The sequence below is a fragment of the Prenolepis imparis genome, unplaced genomic scaffold (assembly GCF_030444845.1).
Source record: "Prenolepis imparis isolate NDT839.2.m4 unplaced genomic scaffold, iyPreImpa1.0 SCAF_9, whole genome shotgun sequence".
Taxonomy (NCBI): Eukaryota; Metazoa; Arthropoda; class Insecta; order Hymenoptera; family Formicidae; genus Prenolepis; species Prenolepis imparis.
In genome coordinates this window covers 5,406,698-5,428,704 of record NW_028141167.1, presented here as the reverse complement: position 1 = coordinate 5,428,704, position 22,007 = coordinate 5,406,698, and the positions used below count along the sequence as shown (strand labels likewise).

The 22,007-nt window shown below is 39.7% G+C and overlaps 2 protein-coding genes across 2 annotated transcripts in view; one reads left to right on the top strand and one right to left on the bottom strand.

The window, feature by feature from the left end:
• LOC145940867 (uncharacterized) overlaps positions 1 to 22,007 on the bottom strand; it is a 118,556-nt gene that overhangs the window by 32,902 nt on the left and 63,647 nt on the right. The window lies entirely within an intron of this gene.
• Positions 6,167 to 9,302, top strand: LOC145940752 (uncharacterized). The gene is made up of 4 exons (XM_083046244.1): positions 6,167 to 6,221; positions 6,358 to 6,403; positions 7,304 to 7,732; positions 8,470 to 9,302. The coding sequence occupies exons 1-4, from the start codon at positions 6,216 to 6,218 to the stop codon at positions 8,478 to 8,480; spliced, it is 492 nt and encodes a 163-aa protein (XP_082902370.1). The 5' UTR covers positions 6,167 to 6,215; the 3' UTR covers positions 8,481 to 9,302.

Here is a 22,007-nt window from a genome sequence, read left to right as displayed (position 1 = left end):
CCCCGTTTTCCGATTTTACTCGAGCGCAGTTAGCGCTTTCAAGCACTTAATCCGCCGATAATACCTTCGTTATTGAAATATCTTTCATTGTATCGGAATCATTTTGAAATTAAAGTACCGTTAAATTCATTGCGTTCGATGCAAGAGGCAACGTGCATGTAATATATAAGTAAAAATTATTCTAATAAGATTATCAGTAATATCACATCTCTCCAAATGTGATAAAGCGATATAGCTTAATATTATTTTATCAATCTTCATTGATACGCGAGATTAATATCAATATTGAACAGAGAAATTCTTAAATCCATAAAATATGTCTCAAGAGATACAAAATGGATAATATTGAAAAGAGCGTTTTTCGACAAGCTGTCTTACAATGAATACATTCGCGAATCACGCGACGAGTGTACATACAATTTACATCTCTATCGATCGTAAGGTCGCGTGACTTTTCGTAGTCGTGCATCTCTCCCCGTCCGTCAATCGCTCATCTCTGCTTTGCATTTATCATGTTATACGTTTTATAAGCCGAATTAGCATATACTCGTCTGCAATCTATAGCCTTGTGTCTCGGTAGATTTTAGAGCTCTTTCCGGCATTTGTCTGTCGGTTACGAAGAAGAGATTGCCGTGGGTATTCATCTTGGCGAGTCCCCCTTTTCGCGGTTCTCATTGTTTCAATAGCATACACTGCGACGCAATACATCAAGTATGTACATTAACGCATTAATCCCTCTCTCCCCTTTCATACGGCGCGGCAACAAATTTGCAATCTGTTTCGAGTATTTCGCTAGTACATAATTGTACGCTTGAAACATTAGGCGACATAATTCTAGATATTAATTTACCGAGCCTTTTTGAAACAAGCGATATTCGGTAGAGCGTCAAAAAAAAATTTCCATCGATAAAAACATATCCGTCCTATAACGCTTTGACTTTCGTGTCGAGGCGATTCAAATGATTTGACTTTGCATTAATGCTACTGCTAGTGACAAACAAGATATGCATTTTCACTTCTTGATGCGATTGTGTGTCTCACGTCTCAGCTGTGACAAATACCTCGATTGTTATATATCTGTTGTCTATCGCGTGTTGTGACGCATGTGACGTTCTGAGCAACATTAGCTTATCCCTTAAGGAGTTGTGCATTGGCTTCAAGCTCGCATGACACGGGCTTTCAATGTAATGACATAACTGTAGAGATTTCACGTGTCAGAATAGAAACACAAGCGAAATATGAAGACAAGATATTATATATTTATCGCATTAATTTAAAATCTTTTTGCAATCAACCCCGAATAACTGCGGTAGATTTGAATTTAAAAGGCGACAGGGGTTTCGCAATATATAAAATGATCTACGGTTACAAAAATATGTATAGTATAAATTTAAAATTATATTAGCCATTTTAAAAGTTGCCGACTAATTATTATATAATATAAAATCAAATATATAAAATCATGTATTATCAGATAATTAAGTGATAATATTATATATGACAGAGATATAAGTAGTAAATTCCCGGCCCGCAAATCAATTACAATTCCTGATTATTAGCCGATTCGCGTTGGCAATCTTATATGAAGATGCATATCCGGTATAAATAATTGGAGATACATATTTAATACGTAATTAGCAGCAAATCCGTATGCAAAGGGAACATGAAAAGCTACGTACAAAGTATCGTCCGACAGACAATGGCACTCATTACCGCCTGCATAAGTATTGGAATGGCCGTCGCAAGAGATGGCGTGATTTTCAGAGCGATAACCCAATAATCCTGCGAAAAGATCGCTCGCGGCGTAAAACGAAAGATTGGATGGAGAGCTGCATCCGTTCCTACGAAATTTATACGCGTTATTCATCCCGCGGATGGACTAATTATCGCGCGCGCGAACGTTTGCTGTAATCTTGAGGCCTCTTTCATACAACAGAAATAAAATGGGGGAAAGACAAATGTCAAACTTCCAAATGTACATGAAATATAAGATCAAGATTTTTAATTTTTAACAAGAATTGATTAAATAGTTAACAAATTAGTTTATTAATTACAAAAATACTTAATGTTAAAAAAACTATTATATATATATATACATATATATTATTTATATATATATAAATATATACCTATATATATTTATTTAATTATTTATATTCTGAATCTCATATGAATATTCTTTCAAAGAGAAGATAACGAAAAGATATATTCCAAAACGCGCGACGTTTAGCTAAGGTTTATCTATCTGAAATTATGATCGTACTAAAAAAAGAAACGTAAGCAGAGATTGGTTTGCGCGGTATTAACCGTAAATGCAAGCTCGGGCTGTCGGCTTTATGTCGGCTTTATTCGGTCACTCTGGCACACTGTTGTTTCTGGCTATTTCCCTCGTTCGCAATGCTCGCCAACTACATGCGCTTCGTTATATATTTTAGCAACTTTTAACGAGGACGACAACTTGTTAGATCCCTATCGATCATCGATAAACGTGTGATACGAGAACGCTCGAATCGGCATGCACGATCTAGCGATGCTCGCGTCTGCGTTCGACATGTATATTTTTAATCGCGAACAAGCTTTAATAACGAACAATAGAGTTTTGAAACTCCAAAATAATGGTCCCAATTAAAATTTTTTTTAATGTTTACTTGTATTCTAATGTGTGTGTATGTGTGTGTGCGTGCATGTATTTTAGCAACTAAAATTTTTTAATTTTACGAAAAAATTTTGCATATTAAATTTTAAATTGTATATTTCTGTAGTAAAAATAAATTTTATTTAAAATTCAGATGAGACAAAGTTAAACTCAATTTACTCGATTTAATTTTAATCAACCGTTTATTAAAAATCCTATCAAGAAATGCTCTATGTAAATAAATTGTTTTTTTCTTTCTTCAAAGAAAAGGACGATGAATCCTCAGAATGCTTATACATTTCAATTCTATGCATAACATATTGTATGTGATACTGAAAAGCCAGCAACGAGAAACCACAAAAGTGGTCGATCGAGAATCCGCTCGGCAAGCTCGCTCGACGATGTACTTCGGCTTTTCCGGCGAGAAAATCCCGCAGTCTCAGGCGTCGACCGGTTTTCACCTTCTGACCGTGAGGCACGTAATATTACGTCACGTACTTGTGGCATCCCGCAGCTCGAGAGAGATTCCATCGTCCTTTCTCGATGTCGACGATGCACGCGTATTTTGCAATTCACTTCAAACGTATACACACCTCCCTCGATCAACAATGTTCGCGCATTTATTTCTTGCTCACGTATAGTGGAGGAAACCCGGTTAAGAGCGAAGAAAATCAGGCACGAGACAACTTTATACAAAGTTGATTTATTTAATTATAGTCTTGAAACGGATGAAACGGTACCTCAAGGCGAAGTATGTCAATGGATACATCAATCTTTCTTTTGATGATGAAGATAAAATCTCCATGATTATGCAAACTGAGAATCTGAGATAAAAAACGTCTGCTATATATATTATATTTATATATTATATGTATGTCCTTTAAAATTTAAATATATAGAATTTTCATCAATGTAAAAATATTTAAAAAATTGTAATACATTTATAGCTTTTTTAAATATCAGATTAATGTATTTAGTAATAGATGTGTTCTCTATAATATTAGATAATGTGACTATTCTGTAGTGTTTCAAAATATAATGTGTACGAAGATATGTATTTACGAAAAGGTACTTTAATCGTCCTATCGTAATTCATATTGAAATTGTTAAATATCATAATACTATCTAACTTTCACTAGAGCGGAGAGCAGGTTCGATCGGCGATTTCGCATTTCTGAGTCTCCGCTTCTACTATTACCGTATGATTATAGTTACGATAGTTATATACTTTATCAATCTATCATATATATAGATAGTTGTTGACGTAAAAATTCTAAGCGAAATCCTTTCGTTTACAGGCGATGCATTTCGCAGCAAACGCACCAATTACTTTAAAGGTAACCACATATCTACATTTCTGAACGCGATTACACAAACGATGCATGCTAATATCGCATCGATATAAAATAATAGGGATTCTATGTATGTGCGAAGCTTCATTCATTCACTTCTTCATATTCCTTCACGACGCGACATGACAATTAATTGCTCTGTCGAGACTTATTACGCTCGACCTTGATGTACGATATCATCAATGACACAAGCATTGTCTCCCCAAATTACTTCATATCGATCATCGTGCGGTTCGATGAGCTAATCGAGCGCGAAGAGGTCAGGCTCGTCCGTGCGGACATCGGCATCGGTGAAAGGCCAGAAAGGCCTTCGCCTTCTACAAAGTATCCCGGCTATTTTTTGTACGACGATCGAGAGTAAAGCGCGAGCGATAGTTTTGCATGCGAGACGTTACCTCGTCGGCACGCGAAGAAGAAGACCGTCATAGAACGACGATCCATTATCATTCATGTTTTGTTTTCCAAAACACGATTAAGCCCGGTGATTTTTCATAGACGAAATAAAATGAAAAAAAATAGAGGCGCAAAGTATTTTTCCTTTTTATAACTGCAATTTTTCTTTTGAATTATATATTAACATCCCGCCTCAGAATATTTCAGAGTTATTAATATAAACCTCTCGCTATTTTAATCTGATGTACAGTCTAATTAGCAATTACTGTCTTAAATATAGCTGCAGCTATAAATATCATTATCATTTTATATACCTACTCTTAGACTAATAAATATTATCGCTTTATCTAAAAGTATATATGCAATATTATTTTCATCATTAGTTTAATTGCAGCTTAATGAAGGATGTAAATAATTCCCTATTACGTTATTGTCTATTCTTTTTTATCGAACTCGCTATTGTTCAACGATTTGACACACGACGTCATCGAGAACGTTGACGAAATCCTGATGGGATATCAGCGGGCGATCGATTGTTACGTCAAGAAGAATTATCCAGAATAACGATTCATTTACGCGATCTCTAATAATAATAGCGGTGGTGTTCCGACGAGTGTAACACTGCCAAGAGATCATTCGGAGATAAAAATGGCTCGGAGATGTTTATCTCCTCGCATGGAACTTGCACAATTTCGTGCAACGCGCCGTAGCAACCGCGACTATTGGCCAACTCCTTCGAACAAGGCTTTCCTTTTCTATAAAAATAATCTTCGCTTTTCTTGCAAAGATCAGTATCTGAAAATGGATTCTCTGAATGGTATCTGAAATAGTATCTGAAAATGATTTGTTCAATCCCCTTCTAGAGGCAGTAGAACAAGTTTATTCGCATCTTTTTAAGAGTAGTTTCTATTTCTTTTCGGAGTAAATTTTTTGATTATGATTTCTCACTCTCTAAAAATGCCAGTGGAATTAAATGTTCGAGACGGGACAGCAATTAAAAACGTAAAACGGAAAATCTCGCGCGGTTAAATATAGCGTTAAAAATTCAGCTCACACAAGAGGAAAGTAAACTGCAGATTACGACAATTCGACTCGACAGTTCTATTTTCAACATCTCGTATAATCATGATTTGCTCACCTGGTGAGAGCAAAGAACCGCGAGGAGCCAAATGGGTTAGGTATCCAGAAAGAGTCACCGGCGCGCGCGCGTGTCCGGACTGACGAAGCGGCTGGAGGAGCGTCTGCCTGGCTTTTCCGGTCCAGCTAGCACGATTCGCCGCGCGATAATTACTATCCGCGCAAACGAGCGGAGAAGATTCCGCAATCGGCGGCATGTCGTCGCGCGCCCCGGGCTAAGCCCTCTCGTTCAAATAAATCGAGAGAATATGCCGCGCGATTATCTCGGCTGGTGAATCATCACCGCGTTTTCCCGCTAACGAGGTCGCCGCGTTTCCACACATCATCCCTCATCGTCCGAGCGAGTGTCGCGAATGTCGCGAGAGAGAAGTCATCCGCCACTCCGCGGGAAGATTTCGCGAATGGAGAGGTCTCTATCTCGAGATACGAGCGGAATGGTCGATCGAGTGTCAAGATTGTCTCGTTGCGGCGCGCGACAACAAGAGAGGGTGGAGGGGCAATCGTCTGGAAACGATGGGGATTTTCGTACTTGACGGTGATGGCAAATGGTGGTGGGTACGAAAGTTGGGTTTCGTGAACGAGAAGAAGAACACGCAGAAGAGGAAGGAGAGGCGGAAGGGCGGGGGCCCCTGGCTGAAGAAAGGCAGGACCTATAAAAGAGCCGGCAGGCCCGACCGCGGGCATCAAACATCTCCGATATGAAGGTACGTAGAAGCGAGATTGATCGATCGCACGACGCGTTATATTATATCGAATATAATCTCTCTCTTTCGCGCGCACAGAGCGATATATGTATGTGTCGCGATTATTAAAACTTGGTTGTCCTCTCTCTCGTTACAGGTGTTCGTAGTCACGCTCGTGCTGGCACTCGCCGCCACCGCATACGGTGAGTACGATGAAGGCTTATGGGAATGTAGTGATCGCGGATTATGACGAGAATGTCGACCGCGTGTGAAGTGTCCGCGATGTTTTGAACCCTCTTCTGGTACTCCAGAATCGCGAAGCGAAATGACGAGTTCGCAGTGATTGATTCTAAAAACAATCGCCAACGTCGTATAAACATGTCTAATTCTATAGCTACCTTATAACGATTTTATTCTAACTGAAAATTTTATAAAAGTGATGAGAAATTAAAAATATTTTGTAAAAGTGGCAAGTTAAATGTCCCATTAAAAATTGTGGAACGGTGTCTACAAACGCCGTTCATACCTAAAATATATAAAGACTTTTTATCTAGAATATAATATCGTATTTTTAGCAAGACGATAGTTGTTAATTATATTATTCTTTGGAAAGTTGGTCACAGATTTCCAAGCAAATTAATTATCGTCGAGTCGCGACGCGAGTACTATTATTTAACCAACAAGCGAGATATAAATATTCGCGAACGCACATAAATATCATAAATTATACTCCTTGTTCGATTCTTTTTACACGATTATTAACCAGTTGAATCAGCGATATTAAACGAGCTCATAAGATTTAATCCGGGTGCTATTTGTACTTGCCCCCCTGCCCTTTGAGATAACTTGCACAATCGGCAGAGCGCAACCAGTTCTCCTTCTTGTAGCAATCGCAAAATACCTCGTGGCAATTTGCGGCCCGACATGAGCGCGCGCGCGACCACCTGGTCCCGTCCTCGCAATCGTACAAAGAAAGTCGATAAATCCCGCGAACATACACGTTCTCACCGATCTATAAATTACGTATGGGTTACGTAATCACGCCGGGAGACCGGGATTTTCGAACGCGGTTAAAAATCGATATCACAATCTGAAAATTACAGGTGGTTACATAAGCAGCGGCGGCGGATTCGGCGGCGGCGGTGGTTATGGGGGCGGAAGCAGCGGATGGAAGTTGGGCGGTGGCGGCGGTGGCGGCGGTTACGGCGGTGGCGGTGGCGGTGGCGGAAAAATCATCAAGGTGATCACCGTCAGCAGCGGCGGCGGCGGCGGTGGATACGGAGGCGGCGGCGGATGGAAACTCGGCGGGGGTGGCGGTGGATGGAACCTCGGCGGGGGTGGCGGTGGATGGAACCTAGGCGGGGGTGGCGGTGGATGGGACCTCGGCGGTGGTAGCGGTGGATGGAAACTGGGCGGAGGCGGTGGATACGGCGGCGGTAGCAGCGGATGGAAGTTTGGCGGCGGAAGCGGCGGATTAGGAGGCAGTGGATGGAAATCGGGCGGAGGTGGCGGATACGGTGGTGGCGGCGGAGGTGAGACATTTTTCTCGTGTATTTCCTTATCGCCAACTTTTATTATATAATAATAGAGTTAGATGAGATTGCGTTTGAAGAGCGAATCAATTTAGATAAAATATTTTTATCTTGTAAAGCAGAACCAAAATCAAAGGGATTAGCCGCGTAAATTGACTTTTTTTTTTGAAAATTTATTACCGCGCTGCTATGCATGATTCGGCATGCATTAACATACATAGCTCAAGCTTATTTATCATATAAATTAACTTTCAAGCTACGGGTAATATTCGCGAATATAATCGAAGAGAAATTCGCTCGTCGATCAATTTAATGGCGTTAAAAAGAGAATAAAAATAAAATATAACTAGTGAACGAATATTATCAATTCTTAAAGAAATGTCTGAGTTTTTTAAATTATAGAAATATAATTGTATGTGTGTATGTCTTACACACATATTCTCCATATGTATGTGGCTATGTTTATGTCGAATTTGAATTATTTAAAGTCCATTGATATCGATAATCTTCGCAATTTGCTTCGTATAGTTTAAATAAATCACGCTCCTCACAGAGAAAAGAACTATCAAGAGAGGATAAGCCGCGATTTTAACTTTCTTTTTTTCAAGAATTTATTGCAACTTCTATCCACATGCAACTGTTAATTTTTTTTATTATTATTGCGCCGCTATGCACAGTCCGGCAAGCAACGACGTACACTTTGCAAGTTTATTTATCGTATAAATTAACTCTTTCAGGCTGGTGGTAATGCTCACGGCGTCTACGAGCAATTGGAGCGAAATTCGTTTGCCGATCATCCGCGCGTATCTCGGCTGTAAGCATCGATCGTCGTCAAATCAATTCGCGCCGACCCTATCCGCTCTTCGATCTTCGTCAGATCGCCATCGGAAGACGAAAAAAAAAGGCAAAACCGGGACATCACCGAAAAGTTCCGTATTTCGCTGAATAAATTCGCAAGAGGAAGCGTCACAACACACACACACGTATGAAATACTGCTATCCTTCACCATCTCCAATACAGGGATATCTGTTGGAAACAGTGAACGATATCGTCACTCCGCTTCCGGCCATTCGAACTTGTCGCCGTGTCGTCTAGGCGAAACGACTTCCTTCGAGACGGCGCATTTTCCTCCTTCCCTGCCGTCCTTCTTTCGCAATCCGGAAAATCGGCGGACGTTACATTTACGAGTGAATCGTGCGCCCTGATATTTCAATTCCGCTTCCTCGCATGATCTTCCACCCTCCCCCTATCTCCAATTTACTTCCCACCGCGCTCTCTTCCGAGGATCGAGAGCGTTAGGGCGAGGCGTCCCTCCGACATTTAGCTGATTATAAATGCATAGAACAATCCCGTGGAATCCCGACAATTACCCCGGGTATCTCGAGCACGAGCGAACAAAAGTGACGAAACACACTGCGAAATTACACTCGATAAAAAAAAAAAAAAAAAAAAGACCGCAGTGATCACTCATGCACTTTTCTTTCAATTGTCTGAAAATCGACACCCCGTTCGATTCAACGATAAATTCACAATAAATGAAAATCACCCTGATAGAAAATAATGGTGTGTATTGGTTTTTTTATTTCATTATTATATTCCCTGATTGAGTCTCCTCCCCGTTTTTCTCTCGACGAGAGATGGAAATATATATCTCTGTAACGCAGATAGGAAAAATTAAAAAACGCGCTACCGATTTAGCGATTTTCTGCCGATTTATGTATTCGCGATGATCCTGCGTAACCCGGGACGAAATTAAAACCATAAGCGCCCGGGCGGATCCAACGAGAGCAGGGAAATATAATATCCCGAACGTATGGATTTACTATCGATACTCGCGCTCTTACGATATTGCACGATCGCATAAATATCGCGTACGTTTTAGATGCGCTTTTTCTACGCTAGATGACTTGCCCGTAATGTTCGCGATCGCAAAGGACGACGCATAAAATTTTGATTAATCTTCACGACGACCGTGGTTTATTGGCCGAGCAGTATATCTTTCCAAATATATTTTCTTTAATGCTTTCGCTATATATAAATTCTCTGTCACATCTGTCACATTTGTCCCGTTTAATATCAAAATATTATGAATGGTAACAGATGTGGACGCTGCGTGACATTTCTATTCTTCGCATAATGACAAATAGCACTGCGTAAAATTTTACTGACCTCCAAAGTTTTTTAAATCTTTTTTTTCACATATTTGATTTAATCTTGTTATTTTCGTACAATAAGTTTATGATTTTCTCTCTTGTACGTGCATTTAATTTTATATTATTACGTTAATATCAGATATAAAAAGAATCTGCTTTTTACCTCAAACGCGGGTGTAATAAATGGGACTGGCCTAATTATGAAGCTACGTAATGAGCGCCAAGTTTAACATGTGGCGCAATGTGCTTTTGCCAGGATAAGCGTTAAGAGACACGTATACACACAATAAGTTTTCTATGTAACAGTTGCGTGACTTCAACGTAATAGCCGTGCAAGCAATATCATGGTAATTACATTCTACTAGCGTGTCATAAAAGCAAGGCGCGACTCGATTTGTCGCTTAACGCTGATACCAAGTTTCATCATCCTTTTGCTGATTACCCTCGACAGAAGATGATTATCCTCGTAATATATTACACATAATATCAAATCTACTTTTAATTTTCTAGTAATTTTGAATCACGAGATTGTTATTCGTGTTTGCTGGTGAAATTGCACCTCGTTGCTTCTCTTAATGACTACGTTTTATATATTAATGACTTGAATATTCTTACTACTGAGATTAAACTATGTGTTGGCCTTTCAATGAAAAGATTTATTGCGTGCATATAATAGCTTTTTCAAATCCCCGTTGCGAAAATAATTCGAGTCGAGAAGCAGCATCAACATCGATACTGGTTACTAAGGACATATATAATGGATTTCTTACACAATATTATTACATTCTTTTTAATGGGAGAAGAAAGGAGCAGTGTACAATATCTTTCTATGTTATTACTATTATCCGTTTCATCCGTATTACGAGAAGACATCGTCGTTATTTTAAGACAATATGCTATGTTATATATATATATCCATATAAAGTTAGTTTAAGTGTGTAGGATTAATTATATATAGTTTAATTATATAGAATAAATGGGAGAAGAGATATATTTTTCCGATATTATCATGTTTGATTGAACAATGAGAATATTTGTCTCAACGGGATAAATTTAATTTTAATATCTTTCAATTTTTTTACTAAGAGACTCGAAAAAATTGCGCACCCCTTTCAGCGGTCATTACTACAGCAGTTCGAGTGACATATGTGAAAAAAAGGCGTTCGTCATTATTGAATGAACGCGCTCGAAGTAATAACGAGAGAGAGAGGGACGCGCAAATCGACGACTCAAATCCCGCTTATGACCATAAGTTTGTATTCGCGCCTGTATTCGGTGCCTTTCGGGCGAAACATTAATATGTGTCCTATCCTCTATTATTTCCGTTATATAGCCGTGGCAGATCTCTCCTCTCTAGGCAGCCTCCGAATAGAGCGCGCTTGCCGCTAATTGGATCCTTCAGGATCCGCGCTTTGATTAATTATGGTGAAGCGTGCGAGCGCTCGTCTCTCGATAGGATCGCGATAGAGTTTTGCCCTGACGCGAACAGCACTTGCCGATATTACTTTTTATTCGCGGTCCGTGATGCGATATTCCGTTCTTTCGCGATTCACCCTCAATGCGCGTTTTCCCTCGATTTCTTGCACGTCTGCTCACCGTGGAACAAAGAAACGATCTCTCCCTTTCTCTCTCTCTGTTCGCCCATTCGCGGAATCCTTCTTCTATATTCACTACCTTCGTTTAAATATTTCATAATCATCTCGCTTTACGCACAGTGCTCTACTTTTCATGTTTTTTTACGAGCGTCGGGATTTTATCTAGAAACTTAAAAGCCGGATTCGTTCTCGAAGAATCTTTGCTATTCCATGTTTGCATAAAAAATTATTTTATATAAAATATATACTTCTGTAAAAACATTTAATATTATTTCAAAAATAAAATTTTACCATTTTAATAAGTATAAAGTTTATATTTAAAAAAGTACAGCTTAGCAATAGTGTTTTCATCGATTCAAAGTTTTAATAAGCGTCTTATGTATGAGTAATCGCGTAATATGCGCGTTTAATTTGCAATCTTTACGGTATGTGCAGTATTAAGAAAGAATAGACACGTCTGTGAGATCGGCGTTAAACGTGAAAGTGGAAAAATGCTCGTAATGATGATGTTTCCAATGACCTCCGCGATTCGGTCGATCATGACGACGCTTAGCAGTCGTTACATTAACGAGATGTTCGAATGTTCGCTCATTCGGCCAGTTGGCCAATTACATTTCGTGTGAAGGGTCTTCAACGTAGACGGCCGACCGGACTACACATGGGCCCATAAATTTATTGGATGCTGATGGCTGTGCGCGTAACAATCGGCTGATGTCAAATTACACGGCAGATAATAATCAGGCGTCAATGACGCCGGAAACAATGTGCATCGCATAACGCGCTTTTCAACAATATTTCGATACTGACCTATCCTATCTAAAATATTTTGAAAGTTGCTAGAAGGAGAGATATATTTTTTGAAACAATTTTTCTAAATTGAATCCTTAGTAGAGAATCCAACTCTTAGCTTTATAAAAGAAAGATGTAAATAATAGATAATGCCAATATCAAAGAGACAAAAATTTCCATAAATATATATCTTATCTAGAATCTTTAGAACTGTTCTTTTCAAACATACACTTTCGTAACGTCCTCTGCACTTAAAATGAAAGAAGTACACGTTCATATATTGTGAAGCAAGAAAACAGAAGAAAACCGTAGAGAGCATCGAAAAGGAACGGGAAACTCTTCTCGCACGATACTTTGACAACAGTTTAGAACTCTGTAATGTCACCGTTACCTCCTCCATACATTGTGCGAACAGCAGTCGGCGGGTCCTTGTACCGGGTAGTGATACTGCCGACAATTCTATTCTGGTTAATGGCCATCGATGACGACGAGCAATTAAATTAGCACGGATTACGAAATGCTCGGTAGTGGGCGAAATATACGCGATAGAGAGAGAGAGAGAGGGTGAGAGAAACGGAAGAGAGGGAGGGTAGGGAGGATGTGGATATAAATTTAGGGTAGGCATGGCTATAACGGCACGATGTTTCAAACACATCTGTGTCGCGTGTGCGATCATCTCTCGTCCTTTCTTGTCGTCTCTGTCCCACGCAATTTCTCCCTCTGTACCTCCCGCTCAGTCTATCTCCGTTTTACCCCTTTCGCACACACGTTTAACTCCCAACTGGTGAACACTAACCGTGCCAAACCCGAATCGACCTGACGCTCTCTGTAGCCGATTACAAATCTGACCAATTAGGCGCACGCTGCGCTTGCCGGATCAGAATTGGGGAACCGTTCCGCGGGCGCCAACATTGGCGCCTAAGCGCTGTACGCGTTCTCTCTCTCCCTTTCTCTCTTCGAAGATCGCTACGTCCTATCCCAACGACCTCCATCCGTGCACCACCGCGTCGTGTTCGCCACTCCCTCTCGCCGTCCGGGAATTAATATTAAATGCGGCGTCTGTGAGACCCCGAGACTTTGATTGGGAAACGCGGCTAATTAACGTTCACTCAGTATCCTTTTACACCCCCGCAATTTTCGGATTCGTTAGGTCACACCCTTGTCTTTCAAGCAATTTTCAATTACATTTCTTTTACAAGAGTACTCTTTTCTTTTTCGTTTGTAATAAAACGCAAAATTAAATCAAACTAATCGGTTTTGAACTGAGAAGCAGTATTTAAGTAATAATCTTGTAAAAAATAATAATTATATATTTTTTAATTGTAATTTAATATAGAAATCTTGTGTCATATACACAAAATTCACTAGTTAATATAATTTATTAAAAACTATTTTATACTATTAATCAAAATTATATGTTCCTCTACCAATAAAAGATTGATTTGTCTTTCTCTTTATGTTTTTATTTTCAAATCGCAGGAATAGTATGAATATTTTCACGCTATATCGATATCTTGAACCGCTTTTCAATATTTTGTCGGAGATAAGCGAATCGTTGCCCGCGCTGTTTTCCCATACCCGAAAATTCGAGTGCACGCGCACCACAGTCCGGCTATAATTTATTATTCGGTGTTGGACCGACGCAGTCGCGATCCATACAGGCTGCTCGCGTACGTGCATACTAGCGATAGTTTCGCAAAAAAAAAAAGAAAGAAAAAAGATAGAGAGGGTGAGAAAGAGAAACGGGGAGTGAAAAGGCGAGACCGAGCGAGACGAACGGAACGCGAGATGAAAAAGAGAGACAGGGACAAAGGACGGGGGAAAATGCCAAAAAAGAGGAACGACAACGCGGCGGTGTCGGTGTTTTATTGCCGGCGGATTTGTCGTATTGACCGACACTCGCGAGAGGGTGAGAAGGAAAATCGAAAACGGGAGGGGCAAGAGTGACACTCGTCTACCGCCGATCGATAAAATTGTTGAATAGGATGCTCCGAGTATAAATTTTCAAGCGGACAGAATTTGCAGTAAACTTTGCGAACATTGCGATCAGTGTCGTAATAAAAAAATTCCAAAATAATCTCGAAAATATTTTGCAATTTTATATAGATTACTCTCGAGTGATATTTCGTACATTTCAATATATAATATATATTGTGTATCTGCAGCACCGACAAACCGTCTTCTCAATTTATCAGAGTTGTGTTCCAAGTTGCCGCACTTAAGCCAGAAATTTATAATCGCCAAGTAAAATGACGTAATTTCTCCCGGCAGGGTAATGTTCCGGGAAAGTTTCGACGCGGGTTATTTCGCGCGAAATCGCCTTAAGGATTTCGACGAGTATTCCGAAGTTACAGAAATGCGTTGTAAGCAGACCTCGGCGAGATTGGGGTAGTTGTCGGTGAACGACGAACCGGAGGCACAAACCGGAGGCATAGAAACCTCAGACGCGTTGTAAAAATTACAAGCATTTCCATCTACGAACGATATCATCAATCCACAAATCTCAGGAATAAAAGGCGAAATGAGTCTCGCTGTGAATACGTACGTTTATTCACGGCTCAACATCTCCCAGTGGTCCCTCCTTTCTTCCGAACGTCGCGTCGCCCTCGTCTTGTCCTTTATTCCTGCCTTTCGTTCGCCTAAACCTCGAGTACCGCTTTTTTTCTTTCGGCGCGAGGGAGATTGAAATTGTAGATAGAGTCCCGTTGAATCTCGCGAAAATCACGCACGCAGGGTGGAATTCGAGACATTTGAAGGCTCTTTGCTTGAAAGTACGTATGGATTTCAACGCCATTAAACAAAACGCCATATAAAATATTTACATCGGGATTGCTACTTAAATAAAACGCGAAAGTTCCCTATTTAGGAATCAATGATACCTTGGAACTGACAAATGATGATATATCAAGTTGCGATGTGTAGATAAAGTATCTTATAATTAAATTTTAATAAATGTGATAATAGTGGCACACACAATTTATTTTACCATAATACGAAATAGTTAACAATTAACAGTGCGAAATAGTTAATGGTTAATATTCCCACATACACCGATCTAATTTATGAAGGTAAGATTCACGATCTCCGCAATATTAGCTATAATACATTCGCGAGAATCGTACACATTTGCATGGAAAGCAAACAATTTCATTATAGAAAATACACATTATTAAATTGAATTTCTCAAATATATGGAGTTTACGGTAATCAAAATTGGTTACAGCGTAATTATAAATATATTGTGTATGTAATTTCTTTAAATAATATTATTAGAATAATATCAGATTTTAATCTCTCTCAAAAAATCAAATCTAATAATTTAGAAGAAAAACAATAAAATAAAATCTCTTTCCTTTTTGTATCATTGGCGTACGTATAATCAAAAATACAAAAATAAAAACAAAACTCCTTCGACAGGCAATCAAAACTTGTTAAAGTAGATAGAATTTTGATCGTTCACTATCGATTGGAGAACGATCAGAGGGTGACGAGAGAAAGGAAGGGAAAACAAAGTTAGCGGAACACGAGCGGGGAGGGAAGAGAGAGAACCCTTAACACGATCCCAAGTTCGACTTGAAAGGCTGACGTTTCCGTCCTTCAACGGGCACCGGCACTTTAAATCCTGCCGAGAACCAGCGACTCTTGGCTTCCATTCGCGTGTTATGGCAGAGGCATTCGTCGAGGTCGGCGCACTTTCGAAATGACGGAAGAACGTACATCTCGCATCGATAGTACTCTCGGTCCGCGCTCTTCTTAGTTACGTGATACTCTCTAACGTGCAGATCGTAATGGGCGCTTTAACTTAAGTGTGTCAAGAATCACGGAGGCGGATCTAACATAATAAACTCCCGATACGATGACGCGTGTAACATTTGTAATGTAACGTGTGTAGTTTCCTCGCGATATTTATTTCGAGCGATATCATCGCCGGCGGTTTACAAAATCACACGGAAAAAAATATGTCGTATAGAAACTTTTGGTGAATGTATATATATCTTTACCAAAAATATTTTGTGTTGCGTTGCGCATGAAAAGTTTGATTTTCACGGGACAAAAATAAAGATAGAAAAAAATTTTCTATTAAATTCTATGGTAAATATTATGAAAGGAAATATAACTATATTGCGATACTTTTTTTTGTTGAATTGATAATATAATTGTACAATCATGGACATATGTAAATTTCAGACTATAATAAAACATTCCCGCACAGTCAGACGTAAATAATACAACGCGCTATTTTGGTATGGATTTATTTAGATTTAATACAGATCGAAAAAAGGATGAGGGAACAAAGTTAAAATAAATAAATAAATTTATTCAGATTTGATATATACAGATCGTGTGAAAAAAAAAAAAGAAAAAGGACGACTAGAAAGAACAAAGTTAAAATAAATTTTGTTTCCTTCGGAAACGTAGCTTCTCTTCTTAGTAACAAATGTATACAGCGCGAAAAATTCTTCGATATCTAGAAAGAAGACCCTTCACGTTCGCGCGTAAAAAATTCACTTTGCATTTTTACAATTCACCGGAAAAAGGAAACGAGGCGACGCGGGGATTGCCAGCGGCGAGATATAGTGTCGCTTTCGACACAGTCAAGGAGGAAGGACCTCCGCCGTTTCGTCCTCCTTGTCGCTCATAGTTTCGCGCACTTAAGGCACTCGTCTCTCCCGACGATTCAAATTTTAATTCAATTACGAGAACGACGAGGCTGCACCTTTTCTTACGTCTTTGCCGTTCAGTCCGTTTATTTCTTTTTCTCCGAGGACTCTCTTCGTCCACCACCCTCCTCGCCGAGTCCCCGCAGCGAAATCTGAATTTAATTATGACCCTTCACGTAGCCATTTTAGCACCCACACCACCGTCCGTGGCCTATCTATCTCTCGCATCGTCGAACGTAAAGTCGTGCGGGCTCTCTCCATTTTGCTACCCCTCGCAATCGGAACAGGGGGTCGCGCGAAGTATTTTAAATCTTATAGAGCATTTAATAAACCCCATTAGCTCTCAATCTTTCAATTCGCGTCTCATCAAATGTATCGTCGCACCGGCGACTTATTAATTTTGCGTCTCCTCTGATTAAAGCTTATAAGTAGCTTGAGATAAAAAAAAATATATGTACTTATACATATAATGATAAGTCCCGAACGAGTATAATTCAAATCGTAATTATATTTTTCACGTTATAAGAAAACATTTTCACGTTAAAATGTATTTTTACAAATTTAATTCCGTCAGACTAATATATATATTTTCATATGCTCTGTGTGTGCAAAAAGATATAAACTATCAAATTTATTCTCTAAAGCGCAAAAATTTTATTCTATATTTCGAGAAATCGTTGCTGCAAGATATTCACATTGTAAGTATGTATCTCGTTAAAATTTGAAAGCGTGTTTTATATTTTGAGAAAATATACACTCAACATTTTTGCGAGTTTTTAGCATTTTCTTTGAAAATTGCAGCGCGCTCGTTCTCTTCGTCCTTGCCAAGGTATGGGGCTCCTTCTAATGGCGCATTCAATATTCGTAATGAAGAACTGTACCTATTTCGTAGTTCTTCATTCATTCATCGCGAATCTCTTTGTCCGACCCTTGTTTTTCTTCGCTGAATGCGCGCGTACATATTTAGAATTCTCTTTCTCTCGGTTTGCTCCGCGCGAACCTGTTCTCTCTCTCTCTCTGCCTCTCTTTTTTCTTTTTATTTATCCATCCAGCCATCTTGCTTCGGCACCGATTCCCCTCGAGACCTCGTAGCTTCCACGATAATTAAACTAATACCAATTAAACGTACCGACGACCGTTAATTAATGGTTTCTGTACCATTCGAGCTCGCCTCGCACCGACATTTGTGATATTGCGTTATGTATAAGCGCGAGTTTGGCTAGTTGCTAATTTTAATGCGACGCGGCCGCTCTCGAGCGACGGAGATTACATTTTCTCTCGCGTAATGTTTACATAATTTCCTTTCTCGTATTTTGTTCGCCTAATATTTTCCGCGCGCGTACATCGTATGCCCTATTAAACCCATAGGCAAATTAATTTCGTACGAAGCTGGATTTAATAATTAAAAAAATAAAACGGTTATCTGCTTAAAACACTTATCAGTAAACATATGTGATGCCTTATGCATACTGAATATTATAATTATTTAGTACTCACAGGCAATATTTTATAATTATATATAATGTGTGTGAGTGTGTGTGTGTGTGTGTGTGTGTGTGTGTGTGTGTGTGTGTGTGTGTGTGTGTGTGTGTGTGTGATAGCTTTTCTTTAATTTGAATACTCTATATATATTTTTCAATGTATTAGTTATAAATATTTGATTAATTTTTAAAACATTTGCGTTATTTATTTTACCACAACTTATATATGTAAAATATTTAGAAAATGAACATATATTCTTTTAATCTTTAATGCCAAAAATGTACCAAATTTAATTTTATGTCGAGATCATGTTCTGATGACATAGAAATCCGAATGAAAAGCATAAAAATTTAACTCCGATTTGGTATTTAACATGGCAGTAGAACGGGGTATTCTAATTAAACGGTACATGTCTGACCTCCGAATGGAATGCCAAGACCGGCATCGATTACCCAGCCAATTTGCGATGGGACTTGCAGCCTCTCTGTCCCCCTTCGAGTCAGTTTCCATGAATCTCTACCAGGAAATGCTACGAATGCGGCTATATCTCGTGCTTAAAGTCGAAGAATGCGATGAGAATTAAGTCGAGAAGCGATGAACTGGTAGGAATCGTGGCAAGAAAAAAAAACTTTATTTGCAAGTAATCTTTATTAACTCCTAGACTCAAGAGAGAACGAAGGAAATAAAAAGAGATAATTTATTGTATTATATTATCACATTAAAAAGATATAAAAAATATTGTAGAGAATTTAGAAAATATATGATAAAATTTCTTAAACAAAAATTTATTTTATTGGTTTTTCAATTCTCGTTGGAGTGAGCTTCATTGCGTCTGTCAGGTTTAAACAGAATATACTTTAAAAGTGTATATAAGTAAGAAAGCAATGAAGAAGGCTATATGAAGTTCTACTTGGCGTCTAAGATCGCGACCGTAAGTTTCCGCAAAATCCTACGACGGAAATGAAAAAGCAAAGCGCCGCTCGCAAAGGGGAACCAGGTTCGCGTCGGTTGCGAAGCCGCAGCATATCCGCCGCGCGTTTTCGCAGGCGGGCTCGAGGTAGGATTAAGTAGCGACGCGTGCTTCCTGACGGTTCCATGCTCGGGCCCTTAATTCGCTCCTCGAGGGAACGTGACCCGGGGATAAATTTGAATTTGCGCAAACTGCACTTACCCCTCGCGACGAAGAGGCTCGAGAAAGAGAGACGAGAGACGGGGTTAGCAGCTAGGGTCGCAATTCGGTGAGTAGACGAAGAGAAAGAGAGAGAGAGAGCCAAGACGGCAGCCCTAATAGCCGCTACAATAAAGACCAGGCGGGTTGAAGGGAAGGAGAAAGGGGTGATCTTCGAGTCTTTTACGCCGCACTTGACGAAACAATAGTCGAACGAGCGAGCCGGATGGAACGATAGACCGGCGCGTTGTCGGACGGAGAAGAAGGCGAGTCGAGGGGGACTTGCCGGGGAGAGATGAAAACGGAGGGTGTACACCCGGTAGACGACGACGGCAACGACGACAACGCGCAATCCGTAGCCCCGGGTCGGGTTTTAACGACGTGCTCGGACACAGTCGTCGTATCCCTCTACCTCGATTTGCACCGAGTTGCCGCTGCCGCATGCAAACCTCGTACATCCCCCTTACCCCCGTCGCGACCCCGCCGATCCTCTTGTCCTCGTTGATCCATTGAGGTCGTTTCGCTCTCGTGCACGTCCGAAGTGTAGTAAACGAGAGAGAGAGAGAGAGAGAGAGAGAGAGAGAGAGAGAGAGAGAGAGAGAGAGAACGGCGCTTCGCTTCGCCGATACTATTATACTAAATTCTCCGTACACTCCGCGACCCCGCGCGCTAAACGTTCGCTCTGGCAGCGAAACAAATCCCTCCGAGGTGAATGAGCTCGAATAAATAGCTGCGCCGGTGAACGAGGCGTTAAGAAATATTGCTGAATAATTTAAGATGCTCTTGCTAAATAAAAATATTATATTATTTTCTCCTATTTCTCTTCTATTTCTCTCTTCTTTTTCTCCTATAATTAAATTAAAAGGCAAAACCGCGCGCGCGGATACGAACTCAATCAATCTTGATTCAAGCTAAATCTAAAATTGAATATATGTATATTAAAAATATTTTGCAATAATAGCATTAAAAGTACTAATGGGTAATGTAATATCGGTAATAGATTAAATTATGTTGCTATAACAATAAACGATTGATGGATATTGATGATTAAATAATGACGATGAATGATGAGATAACGCACAATTACATGCATTATAAAGCATGTCTGAGAAGAGAAAATTATTCATAACAAATGCGTCTATGTAATATCATTCGCGAATTAATTTATCAATTCTCAATAGTTCAATGCAATTATTATCAGTTGCATATCGTTGTAATTTTTCTCTAGATCCGCTCCCTCCTTTCTTTCTTTGTCTCTCTTTCTCGTACTTCCACATTGTACCTTTTATGATCCAAGCCTGATGCTTTGCCTCGCCGTTTAACATAAAAACTTTCGACCATCCCCTATCCTGTCGCGGCCGCGTGTCCATCGGAGTTTTATTGCACGCGACTCTACACCATCGACGATGACAGTCTCCTATTGCGTTTCCGCATACACGACAGCAGATAAGTGCTCGCGCCAATCGATGATCAACACGATGCGAAACACGTCGCGGAAAGTCCTCCGGACCGTAAAACGTATATGTATAGTCGGATAATAATTAAACATCGTGATCGATCGCGAGCCTCTCTTCTCCGCCGACGAAACGCGCGGCAAGAGAACATCCTTTTTATTAATATCCCTAGAAAGTAAAGAGAAACCCGAAACATGCGTCACAAAAATCGTATTTCGAATAAATCGAGAACAAAAAAAACTGCAATGTGCGATAAAAAATATAATTACGAAGATAACGAGAGGAGAGAGAGAGTGAGCGGTGTTAATAGCAGCGGGAATAAAGTGTAGTAAAAATTCATTTGCATATTAGAGGGAAGATATGAAAAATATAAAGAGCGTGAAAAATGTTCTTGACGTTTTCCGAGCGCGCGTAGCGCGGAGAGTGCATAAAAAGCTTCAGCAAAAAAAAAATAATAAAAAAAGCAAACAAACGAAATTAAATGAATTTCGTAATAAATTACGGCGAGAGATAGACAGCTAATTAATTAAAGTGGCGATTCGCAGAGTCTGGCAAGACGGCGTTTGTCCCAGACACGAAATATTGTATAATGCACGGCAGTCGTAAATACATAGGCTTCGTGGTTTCGCGGGTAATTTATGCACGCGCGCGAGTATTGTGCATAGGGTGTAATATGAAGGCCTTGCGCGTGCTGCGGCCGCAGAATACCCTTCTCTCGTCCTTTGTGACACCTGCGTCTCATCTTTCGTCTGCCGTCTCCGCCTATCCATCTCTCGTATATAGATTCATCACGACAAATGCGGCAAAAGAGTTACTATTTGTACTCGAAAATTCTTTCGCTGCAAGTATTTAATTGCTTCTTGAGAAAAATTTTTTGTTATATTATCTAATAATTTTGTTATGTTATTGATTACTCTTGATAGAATTATAAATAGCGGAGCATTTTAGAAATCTCGAATTAAAATATTAGTT